Raw genomic sequence first — 23,072 nt, 5'->3', positions numbered from 1 at the left:
TAAATAGAACCTTCCATTCGTTTCATATAGAGTGAAGGAAAAGAAAAACTATTGCTAAGACATAAAATCCAAAGGTATTCTGCATGACATCAAACTAGAAAATATTCATTAGATTATCCTAAGACAAAAGCTGAAATCCTATTTAAATAAATATAGAACTCTAAAAGTACTAGAATATAATGAGCACTATATAAATATTAGGTATTACAGCGATCGTTATTATTTCTATTTTTTTAATGTGATGACTTTGTTCTATTATTCCTTGATGACTCATGGAGTCACTGACATCTATGTGGTTTGGTCTAAATTTCACAGAGTTATTTGGGCAAAGTGTACCACTTTGTCTACCAAAGTATTTATTTTCCTTTCATTTCTTTCATCAATGGCTTTTTCTTTCTTTCTTTTTTAATCTCTTGCCTCATTTCTTCTAGATATAGATTGTTCCTGATTGTTCCAGAAACGAGACACTCCATTTGTCAGCTCTGGACATCTCCTCTGACCCCATGCCTAGAATACTTTTCCCTCTTCAGTTCTTCAAACCAACTTCTCTGACTTCTTTTAAGTCCCAACTAAAATTCCATCTTCTATAGCAGGGCTTCTTAAACTTTTTTCCCACTCACAACTCCTTTTCACCTGAGAAATTTTTATACATTCCCAGATATATAGGTATATAAGTCAAATATTTACTGATAATAAATCACAATGAAATTTTCAAACAATTCTTTGGTACACATATAATTTAACCACTGGTTAAAGACAAAAGCAAATTTGCATACTAATGAAATATATGTACTTGTTTATTTTTACATAAAGAATTAAATCTTTTTTTAAAAAATAACTTTTTATTGACAGAACCCATGCCAGGGTAATTTTTTTTACAACATTATCCCTTGCACTCACTTCTGTTTCGATTTTTCCCTTCCCTCCCTCAACCCCCTCCCCCAGATGGCAAGCAGTCCTATACATGTTAAATAGATTACAGTAGATCTTGAATACAATATATGTGTACAGAACCGAACAGTTCTCTTGTTGCACAGGGAGAATTAGATTCAGAAGGTATAAATAACCTGGGAAGAAAAATAAAAATGCAAGCAGTTTACATTCATTTCCCAATGTTCTTTCTTTGGGTATAGCTGCTTCTGTCCATCCTTGATCAATTGAAACTGAGTTAGATCTTCTCTTTGTCGAAGAAATCCACTTCCATCAGAATACATCCTCATACAGTATCGTTATTGAGGTATATAATGATCTCCTGGTTCTGCTCATTTCACTTAGCATCAATTCATGTAAGTCTCGCCAATCCTCTCTGTATTCATCCTGCTAGTCATTTCTTACAGAATGATAATATTCCATAACATTCATATACCACAATTTACTCAACGATTCTCCAATTGATGAGCATCCATTCATTTTCCAGCTTCTAGCCACTACAAACAGGGCTGCCACAAACATTTTGGCACATACAGGTCCCTTCCCCTTCTTTAGTATCTCTTTGGAGTAAGAATTAAATCTTGACAGAATATTTGATACCTTTTACTACTGCCAAATTTTTCATGACACTACCCCCTCCCCCCCCATTAACCACACATGGGGTCATGATCCCATGTTTAAGAAGCTTTATAGGAAGATCTTTCCAATCCCTCTTATCCTAGACTTTCCTTCCCTTAATTATTTCCTACTTATCCTATATATAAACTTGTTATACATATTTGTTCGCTGGTTGTCTTGCCATTAGAATGTGAGCTGTTTGAGGTCAGGAGTTGTCTTTTTTTTTTTTTTTAATTCCCCAATGCTAAAAGCCCAGTTTCTGGCATAATGTAAGGTTTAACTAAGTAGAGCTCTCTTTAAAAAAAAAAAAAAAGGAGTATATTTACTTACTACTTTAACGTTATTTCCTTCTAACTTGTTCATCATGAAATACAACAGTTTTGATGTATAGTCAAGTTTTACCATTATGAACAATTATTGAGTGCCAGAAAACTGCGGTGGTGTGCTAGATGGAGATTGAAAAGGTATGGTACAACATCTATCTCAAGAAGCTTGTATTTAAAAAAATAAATAATATAAAGTAGCATATATAAATTATCAAATGAGTGACTATATGGGCAATAAAAGCTATCAGAATTCACAGAAGGGAGAGATCACTCAATGAACTGAGATCATTTGGAAAAGGCACCATCAAAAAATTAAAACCCAATGGGGTACCAAAAGAAGAGACTACATCAATACACAAGAGCTGCCAAGTGATGCAGGGGATAGAGGTTTGGAATCAAGAAGACCCTTCTTCATGAGTTCAAATCTGAGCTCAGACATTTACTACATGTGTGACCCTGAACAAGTCACTAAGACTGTCTTTGCCTCAATTCCTGAGCTAAAGAAGGAAATAGCAAACTACTCCAATATCTCTACCAAGAAAACTCCAAATGGGATTAAAAAGAGTCATGTGACTGGATAGGAAAGACAACAGAGAGAGGATGCTCCAAGTAATGAAAGAAATTAAATCCCATATTTTTGGGAACAAAAGAACATCAGCATAAAGTGAGGGGGTCCACAATGCTAGTCTCTATACTAAAGAGCAGTGTAGTATAGAACTTGGTGGGAGTCCCTAATATGACCTTGAGGAGTAGATGAACAACTAAGAAGAGGGTACAGAAATGGGTCATAGCTTACCTTTTCCATGGAGAAATCCCTTTTAGAGTTAGTCTCCAATATAATCATGCTTTTATTTAGCTTCTGACATTTCCCTATCTCACCACCTCCTTCCTGATTTCAAGTTCCCAACCTTTCCCACTTGTGAATCCATTGTTGACTTTCCATGGCAATTATAACCTAACCATGATTTGAGTACATGCAGCAGCAATTATAAAGATCTCAATGGGAAAATTCCTCCTGCCACCTTCAGCATACCCACTCAAATTAACTATGTGACTATAGAAAATACCCCTCAGATAGAGGGAACTACAACCTAGGGCAGTGACTGATAAGACCCCACCCTTATTTCTGTTTTGGATGGGCTAGAATAAGTCTTGCAGGGTAAACAGACAAGGAAAGGTTAAGATCTGCACCTCCAAAATAAAAAAAAAAAATAAGGTAAAAAAAATAATATTTGATCTTAGGGCCAATAGAGAGCCAATGCAATTTTTACTTTAGGGTTAAGGTTTAGTGGTGAAAAATATTGCACTTCAGAAAAATCACTTCAGCAGTTGTATTGAGAATTGACTGGAGAGAGTAAAAGATTTTAAAAAGGGAACCAAAGAGGAAAACTTGGGAAAAAAAATTTTTTTAAAGATAATAAGGACCTGAACTAGAGTGGCAGCTACATAAGTAAACAAAGGGATAAATATAAAATGCTTTAGAGGAACAATAATATTTGGAAACTGATTCAAAATGTTGGATTAGAGTGAGAAGTTGAAGATTACTCCAAAGGTGTGAATGTAGGTGGCTCAAAAGATGAATGTCATTGAAATAAACAGAAAAGTTCAGAACACCTTTAGTGAGGAATAATATAATGAAGAGACAAAAACTGCTATGAAAACTAGAAAAATCTAGCAGAAACTTGTCAAAACATCACATCATATACCAAGATATGTGTCACATGGATATATGACAACTACCAAACATTATAAAATTAATGAGAGGAGCAAAGAAGGAAATATATATCACAGCTATGAGTTCTTGACCAAAGGTCAAGACCTTTGCATCTGCATCTGCATCTGACCAAAGGATGGACAGAATTAAAAAAATAAAATGTGTAACTCTGCTTATACAAAAAAAAAAAAGTTTTTAAACACAAATTTATTGTAATTAAAATTAGAAGAGACACCATTATGTGGGGGAAATTTCTCGTCTACCATTCCCAAGACACATAAGGAACTCCTTTGAGAGCAGGGTCTGGTTTTTGTCTTTCTTTATATCCTCAGCACACAGAACTGTATCTGACACACGTAAATACTTGATGCTTACTGACTGACTGGATTCAAATCGAGAAGAACAAAATTCATTCCCTAAAATATAAGAACTATGAAAAAAGTTCTCAAATAAAGAAATCCAAACTATCAACAAACATAAGGAAAATGTTACAAGTCACTAATAATTATAGAAATAAAAATTAAAGCAACTCTGAGATTCCATCTCAAACCAGTTAGATTGGCAATGATGACTATTGGCACTGAGGAAAATGACCAATTTTAGATGGAGGGATAGGACAAGCATATTGGTTCACCATGGTTGTGCTGTGAATTGATCTAGTAATTCTGAAAAATATTTAGAACTATAGTCAAAGTCACTAAACTGTTACTATAGCACCACTATGCCAATGTTCTAAAGATATTAAAGGAAAAGAAAAAAATGTATATAATACCTGTTTTGATGTAACTCAGAACTGCAAACTAAGGAAATACTCATTAACTAGGGAATGGCTGAACAAATTACAGTAATAAACTTAATGTAATATTTTTGTAGCAAGAAAAAAATGAAAAGTACAATTTCAGAGAAACCTGGAAAAAGTGCTATGAACTAATACAATAAAGTAAACAAAACCAGTAGAGCAAGTTAATAAAAACAAAAACAATAATAGATACCATTCATATAGTGCCTATTATGTGTCAGACACTATGCTCACTCTTTTACAAATATTATCTCACTTGATCTTTAGAACAACTCTGAGAAGTAGGTGCTATTATTATCTCCATTTTTATAGTTGAGGAAACTGAGGCAAAGGGAAATTAAGTGAATTGCTCAGTGTCACACAGCAAGTTAAGTATCTGAGGCACATTTGAATGTATGTCTTCCTAACTCCATACCAAGTCTCATCTGGTATATTAATAGCTAGTATTTATATAGTATCTCTAGATTTGGAAAGTCCTATATTTGTTATCTAATTTATAAGATAAGTACTATTATCATAACAATTTTACACACAAGGAAACCTGAGAGAGATTAAATCAAAAGAGAGTAAGATGCTGACATTTTAGGATAGGTCATTGGTTTTGCTTGACGATGTATATTTGTTATAAAGGTTTTCTTTTTCTTTCTTTTTTCCAACTAGGAAGGAAAAGGGATATAGTAATAGGTTAATTAATTTTTAAAAAGGAAAATCATTGAAGTATTTTATAATGCATAGAAAGAACAAAAGGAAGGTCAGAAAGAAATAAGTAAACAAAGCAACTTTAAATTTACATGCTGAATTTATCACATGCTTACAAGGAAAAGCAAGATATACATAAAAGATATACAAAAAGTCTATATTCATGGATGTAATGTCTATGTACGCCAGCATTAGACGTTACATCCATGAATACAGATCAATAAAGCTACTTCCTCTAGCAGATCATCACCTTTGTTCCATGTACAATACTATTTTTAAATTCAACATAGCATATAGGTATGCTATTATTTGTTATTTAAAATAAAGTTGCTTTCAAAAAACCAAAAATCAAAGAAAGAATGTAATGAGAGCTGAGAAGTGGATCACAATGTCCACCCTTGCTCATCTGGTGAGACTGTCCAAACCAAAATGAGAAAGGGGAGGTGCCTTATCAAGAGCTCAAAGCCCTCCCTCTGGGGCCCATCTGCTACCATCACCACATGATCTGGAGGTACTGGGAGACTCTTCTGCGGGGGGTGCCTGTGGGAAGAAGTAATTTTCCCAACTGCATCTGTGCAGCAGCTGCCATCAGTACTCAGGTGGTGAGTTAGACTGTAACTGCAGACTAGAGAGTGATCCTCAGAGGGAGAGGTCAGAAGAGACTATCGGGAAAATGGTAGATATGTTGTCAGAGACAAGGCCCAAAATTGGTTAATACAATAGAGGAGTTTGCAACTTATTTTCTCTCTCTCCAAAATGTTTACCCCTTTAGAATCAGGTCTGAGCCCCTACTTTGGAAACCAATGCTACAATGAAGCCACTTTAGGGCCTTAGTGAGGTGATAAAGGATACATAGTCACTTAATAATAACAAAGACATCTGAAGGCAAACTTTTATAGGAAAAAGAATACTATGTTTATTCTCTACTTTGTTTCATTAAACAATTGTCTTCATCATCTTACTTTCTGGATATCACCCACTTATACTGCTGGACTATACAACTAGATTTCCAATGTCCATGACTATAGTGTACTATGATCATTATATTATTATCAATACCTTCTTTCATAGTACCATAATACTTATTTATATTTTTAAGGCAGCTTATTTACATTTTTCTTATATTTTTAAAAAATAACAACATATTTGTATGGAAATATTTTAGTTCTCTACCTGAGGTGCTTTATCCAAACATCATCACCATTCTTCTTGGGAAGGTGCAGTATTCTTCCACAGGCCATAATGAAATGCTGCTGTTTAGGGGATTTGCTCTGGGGATTTGGTGACTTAGTATATGCTTTAAGTTGTTACACCAACCATCCACCTTACTTCATTGGTGAATTCCTTGCTGAATAAGTAAATCCATCCCAAGCATCCTTCTCTTTAGTGGAGCAAAAAATGCCATTGAGAGAATAAATTTTCTAATTTATGACAACTACAAAAGTTTGTTTCCCTTAGATATCTATATAAAAGTTCAATTTAAATCCTAAAATAGAAATAGGGTTTTTTTTTTTAACAGAAACACATGGGTTCACTTAGGGCATAATAAATTTGAAGTGCAATTTTAAACACCCTCAACATTTCCACCAAGGTAAATATATATAATTCATATTAAAAGATTTGTAGAAAATGAAACAGTTTATGACCATGAATAGACCTTCAGGCACCAGACTACCACAGCTGTCCTAACAAAAATTGTATGCTTAATAATAAAATTCCAAAGCAGAACAGAAAAATCTTCAAAGTGTCCAATTTCTGTAATCTGAGTCATTCCAATTAGTAAGGGACTATGCAAAGCAGAACATGATTAAGTGGAAAGAACAGATTACTTGGAGTGAAAGGACTTGAATTCAAATTCCTCCTGTAGCTAATTCCTAAATATCTTAGAACAAGTCACAACATTTCTGTTTCTTCATCTCAAAATTCATAAGATCTCCATTGGCCATCCTACCTTTAAAAACTAAACTAGATATAGAGTGGATAGTGCGCTGGGCTTAGAGAGAGGAAGACTTTAGTTCAAATACAGTTTCAGACCCTTATTAGCTGTATAAGGGCTAGACAGCACCTCTGTTTGTCTCAGTTTCTTTGTCTAAAAAGTGGGGATGGATAATAGCACCCACCGCATATGATGAGGATCAAATCAGATATTTGCAATGCATTTAGCACAATGCTTGGTACAAAGTAAGCACTTTATAAATGCTTATCTCCTTTCTGTCCCCCTTCTACTATGATTCAATGATGCTAGTGAGTTAGTCAAAGGGAAGTTCACAGTACTACTTTATCAAAGAGAAGTGATAAGAACTAATTCAAACTTCCTTGGATCAGGTACATAGTTTGTATTTGAGAAAAGAAACTTGATAGGAATGAATAGGAGTGGATCAAGGAATTCTAAGAAACTGGTAATATAGGTTATGAGCAGATACACATTTGTTGCACTACATGATAAATTACATATAAAAGAATTCAAATTAATGCTATATCATATATTAAATCGATGTGGTCTAGCTCTTTTCATAAAAATTAAAACATTTTGTTTTATCCTTACCTTTTGTTGGACTCAGGTTCTGATCTATAAATCCTTTGAGTTCCCCATCTATAGAAGTCAGACCAACCTAAATAAAGTATTTTAAAAAGAAAATTCTGTTAAAAATATGATAAATTATAGTAGCTAAGTTCTTTAAAAACTGCTTTGTATCTTCCATCATTTGACACATACTGCTACAAACTATTAATTGAGAAGGGTATTTTTTAAAAAAAGGTAAATTAAATCAACTGTGGGTGCAGGATTACCATTCAATCATGAGAAATAATGGTTTCCGTTTATATATAATGGTGAGGATTGTTGAAGAAAATGTAAATACAATTTTATGAACTCTGCTTTCAATCAAGAGAAATTGCTGCTGGTTCCTTCAGTAAGAACCTTGTAAAATCTAGGAGATACAAAGTTGCCTACAGGCACCGAAACTTTGCCATCATGAATTCACCTGATTTTTGCTTTTTTTCCCCCTTTATTATGGAAAACTTCTCTTTAGCATGTTATGATACCATAAGCCAAACGGAGCAGATAAATATTACAATGCTTAAGGGCAATATATTTCCTATCCATAGTCACTTTTGAGAAATCTTCTTATCATTTAAAGGGATATCCAAAGGACACAACCTGTATCACAAAGCTATATAGGGAAAAAAGAGTCAACAAAAGTGATCATAATTTCTTAAAAGCAAAAAAAGAAAATTCAATATTTATAACAATGAATGGAGATAGCTTTACTAAAGCTATGAAACTAGCAGTTTATTAATTAAATATATTTATATTAGATGTGGCACTAATGATTTTCAGTTCTATATTAGTGAAAGGACCTGTATTGCAGCTGATTTAAAATAGGAGAATATAAGCATACCCTCAACACATACATTTAGAATGTGTTCTAGAACATATATTTAAATAAAGTTGTCATATTCTGGGAATTCATTATAAATTTATTATTGTTCCATGTAAGGTCTTCAACTTGAAAAAGCTACAAGCCAAAAAACAAAGGGAAAAAGTGTTGGTGCATGTTTTTGTTTACAAATGACTGTGCATTCAATGAAGCCCCTGAAGTAGATATGCAACAAAGTATGGATCAATTTCTGCTGCTTATGCTAATTTTGGCCTAACAATTAACTCCAAAAAAATATAGGTCCCTCCACCAGCCAGAACCATATCATCTATATGGAGAATTATCAGTTACAATAAATGGTGAACTTTTTTTTTTTTTTAAATGTGGTGAATAAAGTTCAGTGACCCCCTACTCAATTGTTGGGCATGGAGAACATTTTATCTTAGTCTGCTGCAAAGCATAAGTTGATTTTTGTAACTATGGGTTTGCATGTTCCTTGAACAAAGAGATAATTAACATCTTTATTTCAAAAGAACTTTCTCCATTACTTGGAGGCTAAAGCAAACAATGTCAAAATGAACAAGGGGGTTGTGATAACAAAGGTTTAAAGGACAACTAGGAAAGAAAAATGATAAATGTTGGAGAGGATTCAGGAAAACGAGGACACTAATGCACTGTTGGAGTTCTGAACTGATCTAACCATTCTGGAGAGCAACTTTGAACTATGCTCAAAGGACCACCATAATAGTTCTACTAGGTCTGTATCCCAAAGAAATACAGAAAGTGGAAAAAAGACCTACATGTATAATATTTATAGAGATTCTTTTTGTAGTGGCAAAAAATTGGAAATTTAGGGGATGTCTATCAGTTGGGGATGGCTGAAATAGTTGTGATATATGAATGTAATGAAATACTATTGTATACTAAGAAATGATGAACAGATAGATTTTAGAAAAACCTAGAAAGATTTATATGAACTAATAAAAAATGAAATATTTAAAACCAAAAGAACATTGTATACAGATAAAGAATTGAGGAACTATTTTCATTTTCTTTATTTTTTTGTTTTTTTCCTTTATTCTGTTTCTTCTCATACAACTATGACTAAAATGGAAAGATTGCTTACGCTATGAGGAAAAGGGGAAGAAAGAAAGGGATAAAAAGTTGGAACTCTAAATTTTGTAAAAATGAGTGCTAAAATTATCATTACATATAATTGGAAAAAATACTATTAAAAAAGACATCTGGGGAAAAACCATCAATAAATAGCTGTATCATTTTGTATAAAACAATTCCCCTCTCTGGACTTCATTTTTCTCACTTTTAAATCAAGATTTGAAATTCTACAAAATAAACTTCTATGCCGATCTATCATAGAAGGATCAGAATTTAAGAAAACCATGCAGAACTAAGTTATATCAACTGAGAAAGTATATTTGCATAGGCTAGAGATAGGAAGATAAAAATTTTAATTTCAAAGTAAAATTAAAATATTTGCTTGTAATCATTTGTATTTAAAGTACATTTACACAGATAGGAAAAATTATATAATTATTTTTTAAATATTTGTGTCAATTGATACAACTGATACTCCTTGTCCTAATATAAGTAAATACTGAGGTTATACACAATTTATAAGGTACCTGTTATGTGCAAGATAAGAGACAACATGGCAGTATATGCCATGACAGTGTGACTCTCTGCCACAGGAAGGCATGAGTTCAAGCCCTATATCCAACATATAAGGATATCTAACTCAGGGCTAGTAACTTAACTTCCTAGGATCTCAGCCAACTTTCTAAGACTATGAGGTTCAGAGCAGTCATAATCTTGCATTGGTAAAACAGTTTCCTCACTGGAAGTTTTCCACATAAATGGAATCACAAATCTATCCCTTTCCCTCTCTCCCCCAAAACAACAAAAGGGCAAGGCATTTTCCTCAGGCAATAAAGAAATATAGGAGAAACATGACATTGCTTGGCCTCAAGGACTTTTCTTCAAATTAAAGGGACTATGACATATCTTAAGGAAACTGTAATAAAGTTAACATAGGAGAAGGGCAAAAGAGCAAGGCCAAAAAAATTCTTTAGGAAAATTGGAGGAAAGAGAATACATTCAACTAGAGGAGATCAAGGAGGCTTAAAACAGGAGGTGGCCCCCCAGGTCAGCCCTAAGAAAGAAAAGGATTTTGATAGGAAAGGAAAGGGGAATGCAATCCAAGCACAGAAGGTAGTTTGAGTGAATACATTAATGTGGGAGAAAATGCCAAGTTCAGAGAATAATTAAAATAGTCTAATTTCATGAAGAGTATATGCGGAGGAGTAATGTGAAATAAGGTCAGAAAGGGAAGTGGAATCAAACCCTGAAGGCCATTAATTGTCAGACTGAAATGTTTGCATTTTCTTCTACAAATGACAGAAAGGCACTGATGATTTTTACATAGAAGAACGCCATATAGCTAGGTGGCACAGTGGATAGAGCACCAGCTCCTAAGTCAGGAGCACCTGAGTTCAAATTTGATCTCAGACACTTAACATTGCCTAGCTGTGCTACCCTGGGCAAGTCACTTAACCCCAATTGCTTCAAGGGGAAAAAAAAGAAGAAGAATGCCATAATTAGACTTGGACTTTTGGAAAATTATTCTAGGAGCCGATGGGGAATGAGATAGAGGAAGAGGACGAAGACAGGGACACCAGCAAGGAAGTCATTTCATTCAGGCAATAGATAATGAAGGTCTGGATTTGGTGGTGATAGCATTAGGGAAAGGAAGGAGGCAGTAAAATTAACAAGCTCTGTCAATTAGTTCCATATGGAAAGGTAAAGTAAAGGGAAAGAATCCAAGCACGCAAGCCTGGATGTCTACAAGGAGCCCCAATGGCACCAGCCACAAAACAGAGAAGTGAAAAGGAGAGACAGTTTGGGAAGGCAGATAAAATTAGTTCAGTTTTTAACATTCTGAGTTTGTAGCACTGGCAGAAAACCAAGCTAGTGGCCAATTAGAGATCTGAGACCACAGTAAGAGAAGTTTTAGTTTTGTTGTTGCTCTTATCTATTCACCCCTCTACCACTTTTAAATGATTTTCTTCATCAAGATTTAAGCTTGTAAGATCTCTGCAAAAGTGTTCCATTCATTCTTTTAATTAGTACCATATGTGTAGACTCAAATATCCCACATCATTCAAATAACCCCCTAATCCTAATAAAACTTTCTTCAGAGTTTAAGAATATCACTTTTTATTAGAACAGGACCAAACCAATCAAGTAGAGAACAACTTATTAGAACACTGTATGCAATAATGCAGAGGCTCAACCACAACTGACATTTTGAATAGTCTGTTACAAAGAGAATTCCAAACTGTCTGAGCTCCCCTATTATCTATATGTTCACTCTTTCAAGAAAGTTAAGAAGGAATGGAAAATCTCATCTCTCAAATATTTCTCCAGGGATAAAGGGGAAAGATAAAGACAAAGATTATGCCTTGAATATAGACCTAATATAAAAAGAATACTTAGTAAATCATCATATTCTAAACTGAAAAAAAAATCAGCCTATACCTTTTGTTTATATAAAATGATCAACTGTAAAACCTCAACCAAAACCACAGATTTAAAACAGATAGTTTACAGTTGTGTTGTTACTGTTATATCTAAACATCTGCTCTACTGAATGCCTGACATTTGCAGTTAAGAAATGTATGAATTTGAAAAAAATTTCAGTTGTACACCTGCATCATTAAATCACCATCAAATTATATCCCAAGAGAAATAAAGACAATCATCAGTCAACAAATATACCTAGATAATTCTTATGCCTGTCATACTAGTATATCCTGATAACAAAACCCATGGGTTTTTTTTTGTAATATGGAACAATGAATAAAGCAATTTCTATTTAAATGTAAAATAATTACCAAAATCTTTGTAGCTGGGTAGAACAGTGGGTAGAATGCTAGGTCAGTTGTCAGAATGATTTGGGTTCAAAACTGATCTCTGACACCTTCCAGCTGCGTGATCCTGGGCAAGGCACTTAACCTGTCTGCCTCAGTTTCCTCAACTATAAAAATGAGGATAATAATAATACCTACCCCTCCTGGGTTGTTGTAAGGATCAAAAAAGATAATATTTGTAAAGTGTTTAGCACAGTCCCTGGCACACAAAGTATGCTTAATAAATGCTTGTTTTCTTCCTTTCCTAAATTAAAATCGCAATATAGATTGCATATGTACACACACATATATAATTTCCTATATATAAAACTTACATATTTCCTAAATTAAAATGACCATATGTTTATATGTGTACATATGTATATATACATATGTTTATTTGTATTCATATGCATGCATATCTATAGTGGTAGCACAATATGATAGAACACAAAATTATAACCAATTTCGAGTCATAACTCTGATTCTTGCTGGCTATGTGACTTTGGGCAAAATACTTGACTGCAATGAGCCTCAGCTTTTTCATTAATAGAATGGGAATAATCATTATACCAGCTCTACCAAGTATACAAAATTACTGTGGAGATGTGACAGTGTAGAGCTGAAATAGATAACTAACTGAACTGAGATTTGGAAAAGGAAGAAGAAAGTGAGAAAATAGGCAACGGAATGAAAGAAATAGAAATAATAAAGCCTTGATTAGGGCAAAGAATAGCTCTTCCTGACTCCTATACCACTCAATAACCTTTCTTGCTTTGAAGTTCATGCTATTCATATCTGCTATACAATCAAAATTCCAGTAGCCATTATTTACAGATACCCAAATCCTTCCTTCATGACTTTGATACTTGGCTTACAATTTTTTTGTCCTTTCCAACTCCTGCCCTCATATTAGGGATTTTAATATACATACTGATTTTTTTTCTCAAATATCCTATCATTCAGTTCTTCAGCCTAGTACTCACTTGCTATTATCTAATTCTCTACCCACAAAGACCTTTGGCCTTGCCAGCCCTCCAAAAATGTACCACCTCCATGTTCCAGAATTCAGACATCCCCTTCTCTGACCACCATCCTCTCCTGGCTTTTCATCTCCCCCTGCTCTGCCTTCCCTCATGTAACCATTACTTACATAGTCACACTATGACTTCCAATCCCTTAACCCTCGATTCTCTCCCAGTCCAAATCCCTGCACTTTCTCTCCCTTCTCCCCTCTTAACTTCTTGGTGAGCCAATTCAACCTTACCCCCTCCTTTACTCTTGACTATGTATCACTGATTACTCCCAGTCAAGCCTCAACCTTAGATGACTCTTCCTTTTCACCACCTTCACTCCTATACACATGTGGCTGAAATAAGATGGAGAAAATCACGCAGTCTTCTGACTTGGTCTACCCCAAACTTTTATTACCTAATATCAACTGGGCCTTCACTGTTGCTAGGTAATCCTATTATACCTCTTTTGTTAACTCATTATCCATTCTCTATAGCAGCTCCCAAATGTTTTCAGCCCTCCTCAAACCTCCATGGCTTCCCCAGCCCCCCATTTCTCTTGGGTAAGAAACTTGCTTCATCTGTTACAAAAAAAATTGAGAGTATTTGCTGTGACTTCTTTTTCTCCTCTTCCACACAAATCCTATACCTCAGGTGCCTTCTATCCTTTTCTCCTCCACTCCTTTACCAACAAAGTTCCTACTATATGCCATGCACTGTGCTAAGCAGTGGCGATTCAAAAAGAGGCAAAAGCAGCTCTGTCCTTAAGAACCTTATAGTCTAGTAGGGAGATAAGCATGCAAACAAAGTATCAAAAGATTCCTAATTTTCCTTATGTCCAGATCTGACCAAATTAGTTCACTACTCATGAAATTCTTACCAGTAGATTCCAACTACCACTAAAATAGTTTCTATTTCTGTCTAGTTTGTATTACTCTTCATAACCAGACCCAAACCTATCTTTATAGCATCAATGAATATCACACTTATCTGTACCCTCCAACATTCTATGACCTGGCTGAACTGTTTCTTACTTAAAATAATCCATCTTATATCTCTGCAGCTTTGTACTAGCTGACTCCATGTCCGGTGAGCAATTGCTCCTTACTTGTGCCTCAAAGAATACCTCTCTTTATCGAAGATGCAGGTCAGGTACCGTTTTCTGCATTTAGCTTTTTTGATCCTTCCAACTAATAGCCCTCTTATTCCCTATCTTGTACTTAAATACTTAGTGTATTTATGTATGTGTGAATATCTTACGTATATATATTACTTATATATATGCTATATATACACACTTCTTGTCTCTCCCACTAGGAGTTAATTTCTTTTGAATTCCTGCTTCACGCTTTGTACTTGTATCCCAAGGCCTACTACAGGACTTATAACACCTTAGACACTTAATAGAAGTGTGTTGATTGATTGAATGAAGCATCTGCTTGGGTATATATTCTCAGTTATATAGGGAGAATGGGGAGTTGAAAATAACACAAATTCATGAAGTTAAAAGGATTCTAGATTACAGTGCTTTTGCTTTCAAGAGAAATAGGTTTGGAAGAAGGGTGGTTTTTGGTTGGAAAGATAATCATTCCTATTTTGGACATGATGAGTTTGAAGTGTCTCTGGGTCATCCCAATTTGAAATGTCCAACAGGAAGTTTTTGGTGTAGGACTGAAGCTCACAGGAGATAGATCTGAGAGTCATCTGCATAAATAAAATGGCTTGAGAGTCATCTGTATAAATATGGTAATTAAAACTAAAGAAGTTAATTAGGTCACCGAGAGTGACAATATAAGGACTTAAGAAAAAAAGGATTCAGGCCCACAAGAATAGCCCATAATAAAGAGATGAGTTATGTATGACGAGCTATCAGAGAAGAAATGGTTAAGACAGGAGAACTGGAGAGAATAGTGGCATGAAAATCTACAGAAAATAACCAGGAGAAGAGGGTAGTCAACAAGTGTTGAATGAAGCAGCTAGGTCAGAAGAGACTTAGAAAAAAAAATCAGCAGGTTCATCAAATAAAACATCAAATAAAACTTCAGTTTTCTGAGAGAAAGCAGTTTCAGTGGAGTGATGACACAAAGTCAAACTAAAAAAGGCTGAGGAATGATTAAGAAGAAAGGCAATAAAGGCATCATATGGAGACAACTTTTTCCAAAGAGTCTGGTTGAGATAGGGAGGAGAAATACAGGATGATAAACTGAGAGGATGCAACGCTACATTTGAATATATTAAGGAAAAAAACTGCAATCTGCTGGGGAAGGAGGGAAGGATAGAGTCAAGGGCACATGTCAAGGGTGATTTTTCTAGGCAAAGAGAAGGCTGTATCATTATAACAGAATGGAGGAAAAAGGAAAAGAGATTCAGATGATATCAAGGGGTTCTGAGATGAGGAACAAAAAGAGGGGGAAGCATTTTTTGGAAGGCAGAAGATGACACTCCTTTTTTGAAGAAAGATACTCAGTGCCCTTCTGATACAGTCCAGACATTCTCATTAAGATAAAAGAAAACCAAGAAAGTATTTTTAAACAAGTCCTCCGGTGAAATTGAAGTATTCAACTGATATATGAGGAACTGTCCAGCAAACAGCAAGAACTTAACATCTTAAAAGTCCAGTAAAAGGTCTTTCTATCTGGCATCAGCAATCTGTATCTCTCTGCAAGGTGGCAATTTGACAGCAATTTACCAGAAATCAACCTCTGACAGAAGAGGACAGTATAAACCTCAAAGAAATTAACACTTACATTTTCTGTCGTCATGTCAGACTGGAGTCTTTTTTAGTGTCTCTAAAAGCATAAAAAAATTCTTCATCTTCAAAAATACTTCAAAAGAAACATCCTGTTAAATAAAAAGAAGTAGAGAAATATAAGACCTTTAGAATATTCTTAAAATATTTTCCCCTGTCCAAATGAAGCTAGAAAGAATAAGAAAAATAAGGTGTTTGGGGAAGTCTAATTGGACCTATTCCTTTTTCATGTGTGTATCTAAATTTGTCTAAATTAATGAAAGGGGATGAGGATACAGAACTGCCTGAACCTCTCTTTTTTCTTAAGAGTCTAGTGTATTTTGGATGCTCATTCAACGTTGATATGGCTCTTTGTAACCAATCTAATCTAAGGTAAACAATGGCAAGTAACTATAATTCCTTAAAAGGTAGGCTGAAATAGAATTTTTATTTGTACTTAAAACTAAGATTGGCTTACGTCTTGCTATGTTTTTATGCTTAAGAAAGTGGATCATACAAAAGATCACAAGACATTATAAACAACTCCCCAATTTTTGATTTCTCCATTCTGAGGTCAAAATGATCCAAATATTTATCTCTAAAAACCCCACAAAATCCTAAAGAAATAAAGGTAGTAACTGTTATTAATAACTCTTTATTGTATATTTGCAAATGCCACAATAGTAGATATGAATCATATCTACCCTAAATTCAGCATTTCTGGGAGTAAGGACCAAACTGTATAGCTGTTGGTGTTCTGAATATTAACATTAAAACTTTGGATTTGTATATAAAATTTTAATAAAGTAACTAATATATCATAAAAATATCAAATGTGATATTAAGCTAATTTTTAAAAAATAATCTTACCTAGAGAGGTAAATAAATGTAAATCAGATTTTATATTTTAAGACATTATTCAGAAAAGTTCTGACTTGCCCAAATTCATAATATTAACTTGGTACTGGAATCCAATTAAATGGTTATCAGTCCAGGGTCCTTTTTATGAAGTTCTTATGAACTGTTGCCACTTTACTTATAAAATGAGCCTAATATTTGTGTCAGTATCAACAGGATTGTTGTGAATATCAAATGTGATAATATATGTAAAAGTATCTTGAAGTCATGAAAATACAACAAAAATGACATATATAATAAAGTTATAATTTTACAAAACCCAGTAATTATTTTGACTCAATTAAAGGGTTTATTTAAAAACAAAAACAAAAATTCCCTAATATCTTAAGTAAGCTAAAAGCAAGTTTAAGAATTAATACAGTAGTAGATAAGAATTTTTCTTAATACTTCTAGGAGTCTTTCTTTTTCCCTAAAAGCAAAGCTGAATTCAAGTGACTCTATCTGACCATGGTTCCTATAAAAAAGAGAAACAAAAACCCATCCAAGTTTCCCTATATTAAAAATATTTTAGAGATCTAGATAAAACAATCATAACTTCTTTATAAAAAAATTTTCTTATACAACACTATTATTTTTAAGATTCTTAATCTCAGAGAATCCTCTAAACACAACCTTCCTTTTATCTCCTACCCTAACAATAATCTTAATGAACTGCAATTCATTAATGCCTTCACTTTCTTCAATCTGTATTCCACCCCTATGCCTCCACTTGTTTTCATATCAGTTTCTAACTCTTTTATCCAGACTTTTCCATTTTATGATTCACTTACTTGCTATCTACATAGAATTTCACAATTCCCCTTTCCTAATTCTTCAACACCTCTACTCAAAAATCAAACTAAAACTAATTTCATAAACTAAGAACTCATAAGAAAATAATATATATATGTAGGATAAATCTACTTTCTTTCAAATGGAATAAAGTCCCTCCCACCTCACAGTATTCCAAATTTCCATAAGCCCCCAAGTGAAGCTCCATCCCATCACTCAAACTCTACATTGTGGCAGAAGATTGAGCATTATGTTTTATTGAGAATGAGGCTTCAGTCAACTTCCCTTCTTTATTCCTCAAAACCTTCCAGTGATATCAACCATGCTTTCTATTTCAGAAGATGAGGTATGGTGATGTTGTCACCAAAGCACTGGATTTGGAGTTAGGAAATTTGAATTTTAATGTTCAAGTTTCTGAGCTTGCTTTCTTTATCTGTAAAACAGAAATAACAACTATTTCAAGTTCCTTCTCACAGGACAGTTATGAGGCTTAAATAGAATTAAAGTTACTTAGCATCCCTTAACTTGTGGATCCCCCAATTAATTATCCAGGTTCAAAGTAATCTGTGGATCAATCCATAGCTGACACTCCTCCACCTATGAACTTATTTTGACTAGTCAATCAGAAGACCTACTTAGCACAAAGCATAGGTATTTGATAAAATAAACACAATATTATAGTAATGAACATAATATTCTTCCCATAAACCTTGAACTTGTTTTTCAGTCTTGTCTAACTCTTCGTGATCCCATTTGGGGTTTTCTTGGCAATGATACTGAAATGGTTTGTCATTTCCTTTCCCAGTTCATTTTTTACAGATGATGTATTAAGGCAAACAGGGGTAAGTGACTTGCTCAGGTCACACAAATAGTAAGTGTCTGAGGTCACATTTGAACCCAGGTCCTCCTGATTTCAGGACTAACCCTGTATAATTTAGCTGCCTCAAAAACTCTGATCTCTTCTCCCACAAATACCTAGCACACATCCTCTGTGAGAAGAGCAAGCACACAAAAGATTCATATGTAAGGCATTACACCTATGGAGAACACATGTAGCCAGAACAGTCATATGTAATGGTTCACATTCAGGAAACATAGCTAACCATGTGAAACTAAGGCACAGAGCAATTCAGTCACTTGCCTGAGGCTCACACAATTAGGAGTGTCTGAAGTTAGATGTGAACACAAATTAGGTTTTCCTGACTTCAAGTGCAGGGAGGGCTCTTTTTGCTTCACCAGTAGTTCTCAAGTTTTTTGTTCTTAGGACCCCTTTATATTCTTAAAATTTCCCCCCAAGAGTTTTTGTTTCTTTGATATATATTTATAAATATTTATCATAATAGAAATTAAAACATCTTGGTAGCATGAATATAGTTTTGATGTTATAGACCCTCAGAATGGGTCTCGAGAATCCCAAGTTTCCCCAGATCATTCTTTGAGATGTTAAAAAGTTTATATCTTAAGTAGAAGAGAGTAGAACCATGGGACCATCATAGGAGTTTAGATTTAGAGCCAGAAGAGACCCTAGACATCATCTTGTCTAGTCCTCCCATTTTACAGATGAGAAACTGATTTGCTCAGATTAATCTTCTCAGATCAACTAGCACAGCCAGGATTTGAACTTTGTCCCCTTATATCAATTCCGGTATGTTTTCTGTCATATGGCAATAGTTCAAATAACTGGTAATTAAAATCTGTTCTAGGTTTATGACATTGGGAGTTTAGAGAAGTTGAGTTATTAAAAAGATAGAATTGCCTAGACTTGACGGTTAATTAGATATGAGAGCTGAGAAAGATAATGGTGAATTTTTGAACTTTGGAGCTTGGACTAATGATAATATGAGTGATTAAAATAGGGAAATTGGAATAAGAAGCAGATTTGGACAGAAAATCCTAAGTCTAACATTTTAGAAAAAGGTCACCAATAAATCATATTTTGTAGTTAGTTAAAGATACTGAATCTTTAGCTTAGGAGAGGGGTCAGGGAACGGATATAATGATTTTGCAGTCATCTCCACAGAAGTAGAAATTTAATGTTGAAAGCCAAAGACTGAATGAGATTTCTTAAGAGAGAATGCAAAGACAAGGACAGAGCAAGAACAAAACATTGATTAAAAAAAAAAAAAAACAGTCAGGGCTCACAAAGGACTTTTGAGAAAGAAAAAACAAAGTGCCACTAGATAGCTGAGGGTGACAGAAAAGAAGAACAAACTGAAAAGTCAAGGAAAAAAGAGAAAATTTAGTAGGGTCAAATGCTACAAAGAATAGAAATTGAATAAGGACCATTAGATGGGAGCAGTTTGGCTAACAAGAAGAACCTTATGCCATGGAAGGCAGTAGTCTGTGGCCCTATAGATAGTATCTCAGCAGAACACTGTCAGTGAGAGGCTAATGGAGCTATAGCCCTGCCAACAGAGCAGAAGCTTGCTAACTTTACATTCCTGGAAGATGTACAGGCTATAAAGTGAACCCAAACATAGCTGCATAGTGAAGTAACAGAGGGTAGTGCTTTGTGGGGACCTGAGAGTGGGCCAGGATGGATGGCACCAGGAGACATAAGTGGTTTGGCAGCAACCATGAGATGCTATTCTCATGATCACATTCAATTTTTTCATTTTCAGTTTAACAAATATTTATTAAGCATCTTATAATATGGCAAGCCCAAGATGGTAGCTTTGTACAGAAAGAATTTTTTTAAAATGGAATAGTCCTCATTCTCAAGGTATTTATAATACAAAAAGGGAAGATAAGGCATGCACAAAATAATTATAATTGGTGTTAGAATAAGATTATAACAGAGGTCAAACAGAGCAGCATGAAAGATTCAAGGAAAAAGATAATATAACAGGGAAGTTAGCACCTCAGCTAAGGACTGAAAGGAAACAGAATTTGAAAAGGAGCCAAAGCACAGACGCCATGTTACACCCCTACTCTCATCCCCTTTGATGTCTCCCATGTCTATTGGTTCTTCACAATTTAAGATTCACATAGTTCTGAAATTCCATCCATCCCTTAAAGCCAAACTTAAGCAGCCAAATGTGAAATCTTCCTTGCTATTTCCACCAGGAAAATTCTCCACTTCAAAAAAAAAAAAAAAAAAAATAGAAAAAGGTGAAAGATCTCATAGGAAAAACAACCGACCTATAAAACAGATCTGGGAGAGAAAATTAAAGAATCATTAGAAACATGAAAGCTGTAAACAACAACAACAAAAAAAACTTCCTTAACATGGTATTTCAAAGAAATCATAAATGAACACTATACAGGTATCATAGGATCAAAAGGCAAAGTAGAAATTTAAAAAATCCTCCAGTGACTTCCTAAAAGAAACCTCAGAACAAAAACTCTCAGGACTATTACAACGCAAATCCAGATCATATGGATCAAGGAAGAAAAATACTACAAGCAGCCCAAAAGAAAAAATGCAAGTATTGAGGAACCACAATCAGGACCATCCAAAACTTAGCAGTCACCATTATAAAGGAGAAGAGAGCTTGCAATATGATATTCCAGAAGGCAAAGATTCTAGGATTACAGCCAAGAATAATTTATAGAGAAAACTGATTCTATAGGTATAGAGGAAAAATGAATTTTTAACAAAAGAGAATTTTCAACTTTCCTGATGAAAAGACCAGAGTTGAACAGAAAATGTGACTTACAAATATAGGAGTCAAGAAAAAAATAAAAAGATAAAACGAGAGTAGAAATCATAAGAGATTTAAATGGCTTACATTCTTATATGGGTAGATGATACATGTAATCCCTCAGAATTTTATCTTCACCAAGGGTCACAGAGTCCAAGTAGACAGGGGGCCTGAATATGATTTGGTTGTACTTGGATCTTAAAATAAGAATAGAATAAGTAGAATAAAGAGAAATGTACTAAGAGAGGAGAAGAATGGAAAGAAAGAATAGGAAAATTTATCTTGCATAAGGGAGACACATTAAAGGGAGTTGATATAACAGTGAGGGGACTGTAGGAAAAGGCCAAATGAACTTGAACCTCACTCTCATCTAATTTAACTAAAGGTAAGAAGAATACACATAGTTAGGCTCAAAAATACATTTTTTTTTTTTATCCATTAGCCTATTAAGTAGGAAAAGATGTGGGGTGGGAATAATAGAGAAGATAAACTAAGGAAAGCAATATTAAACACATATCCACTAACTGTCCCAGCATATAAATTATTAAAGAAAAAAATCAAAGTGACTAATAGGAAGAAACAGATGATAAAATTATAATAATAGAGAATCTTAATTTACTCTTTTTTAATAACTTTTTATTGACAGAACCCATGCCAGGGTAATTTTTTACAACATTATCCCTTGCACTCACTTCTGTTCCGATTTTTCCCTTCCCTCCCTCCACCCTCTCCCCCAGATGGCAAGCATCTTAATTTACTCTTCTCAGATACAGATAAATTGAACCCAAAAAAATATATAAGAAAGAAATACAAGACCCTAATAAAAGTTTTGAAAAGTTAGGTGTAATAGAATTCTGGAGAATACCGAAAGGGAATAGAAAGGAGCATACCTGTTCTTAGCTATGAATGGCACATTTACAAACTGATCATGTACTATAGCATAAAAACTTAATGAACAAATACAGAAAAGCAAAAATGTTAAATCTACCTTTTATTGACCATAATTTAATAAAAATTATATTCAGTATACAACTTTTGAATCAAAGCTTAAAAATTCATTAAAAACTAAATAATTTACTGCTAAAGAATGGGTGGGTCAAAAAATTATAGGAAAAAAAGCAATAATTTCATTAAAGATAATGACAACAATGACACAAATCCACCAAATCTGTAGCATGCAGCAAAAGTAATAATCAGGGGAAAGTTTGTATCTAAATTCTTTAATCAATAAAAGATAAAAAGCAAATGAACAATTTAGGCATACAACTAAAAAAAAGGTCCAGCAAAACATCAATTACAAAAATCCCAAATAACAATAGAAATCCTGAAAACCAAAGGAGAAATTAATAAAAATAAAAATAAAAAACTTAAATGAATAAAATAGGAGCTGTTTTTAGAAAAATAAATAAAACAGATTTCATTAACAAATACCCATTCTTGTTTTTTTTAAAACACTAGAAAACATAAGAATAAATAGAGCTTACCTTAAAATGATAAGTAGTATCTATCTAAAACTATATTATGTTTTGAATTTTTTTTGCGAGGCAAATGGGGTTAAGTGACTTGCTCAAAGTCACACAGCTAGTAAGTGTTAAGCATTCGAGGT

The 23,072-nt window shown here is 34.0% G+C and overlaps 1 protein-coding gene across 14 annotated transcripts in view; it reads right to left on the bottom strand.

Annotated features, from left to right (window-relative positions):
* TFDP2 (transcription factor Dp-2) overlaps positions 1-23,072 on the bottom strand; it is a 153,360-nt gene that overhangs the window by 104,834 nt on the left and 25,454 nt on the right. For 8 of the 14 annotated variants that reach the window (XM_031957828.1, XM_031957849.1, XM_031957827.1 and 5 more), the window contains exons 2-3: positions 16,153-16,246; positions 7,632-7,698 (exon numbers count right to left, since the gene is read on the bottom strand). In XM_031957828.1, coding sequence (XP_031813688.1) covers positions 7,632-7,698; positions 16,153-16,167 — 82 coding nt within the window. In that variant the 5' untranslated portion in view covers positions 16,168-16,246. Of the gene's footprint in view, positions 1-7,631; positions 7,699-16,152; positions 16,247-23,072 lie in introns of those variants that run through there. The other 6 variants (XM_031957836.1, XM_031957855.1, XM_031957838.1 and 3 more) reach the window with 1 other exon arrangement.

This window comes from Sarcophilus harrisii, chromosome 3 (genome assembly GCF_902635505.1).
Source record: "Sarcophilus harrisii chromosome 3, mSarHar1.11, whole genome shotgun sequence".
NCBI classification, from domain to species: domain Eukaryota; kingdom Metazoa; phylum Chordata; class Mammalia; order Dasyuromorphia; family Dasyuridae; genus Sarcophilus; species Sarcophilus harrisii.
The sequence above is the reverse complement of the archived record's forward strand: the minus strand, read 5'-3'. Positions and strand labels throughout refer to the sequence as shown.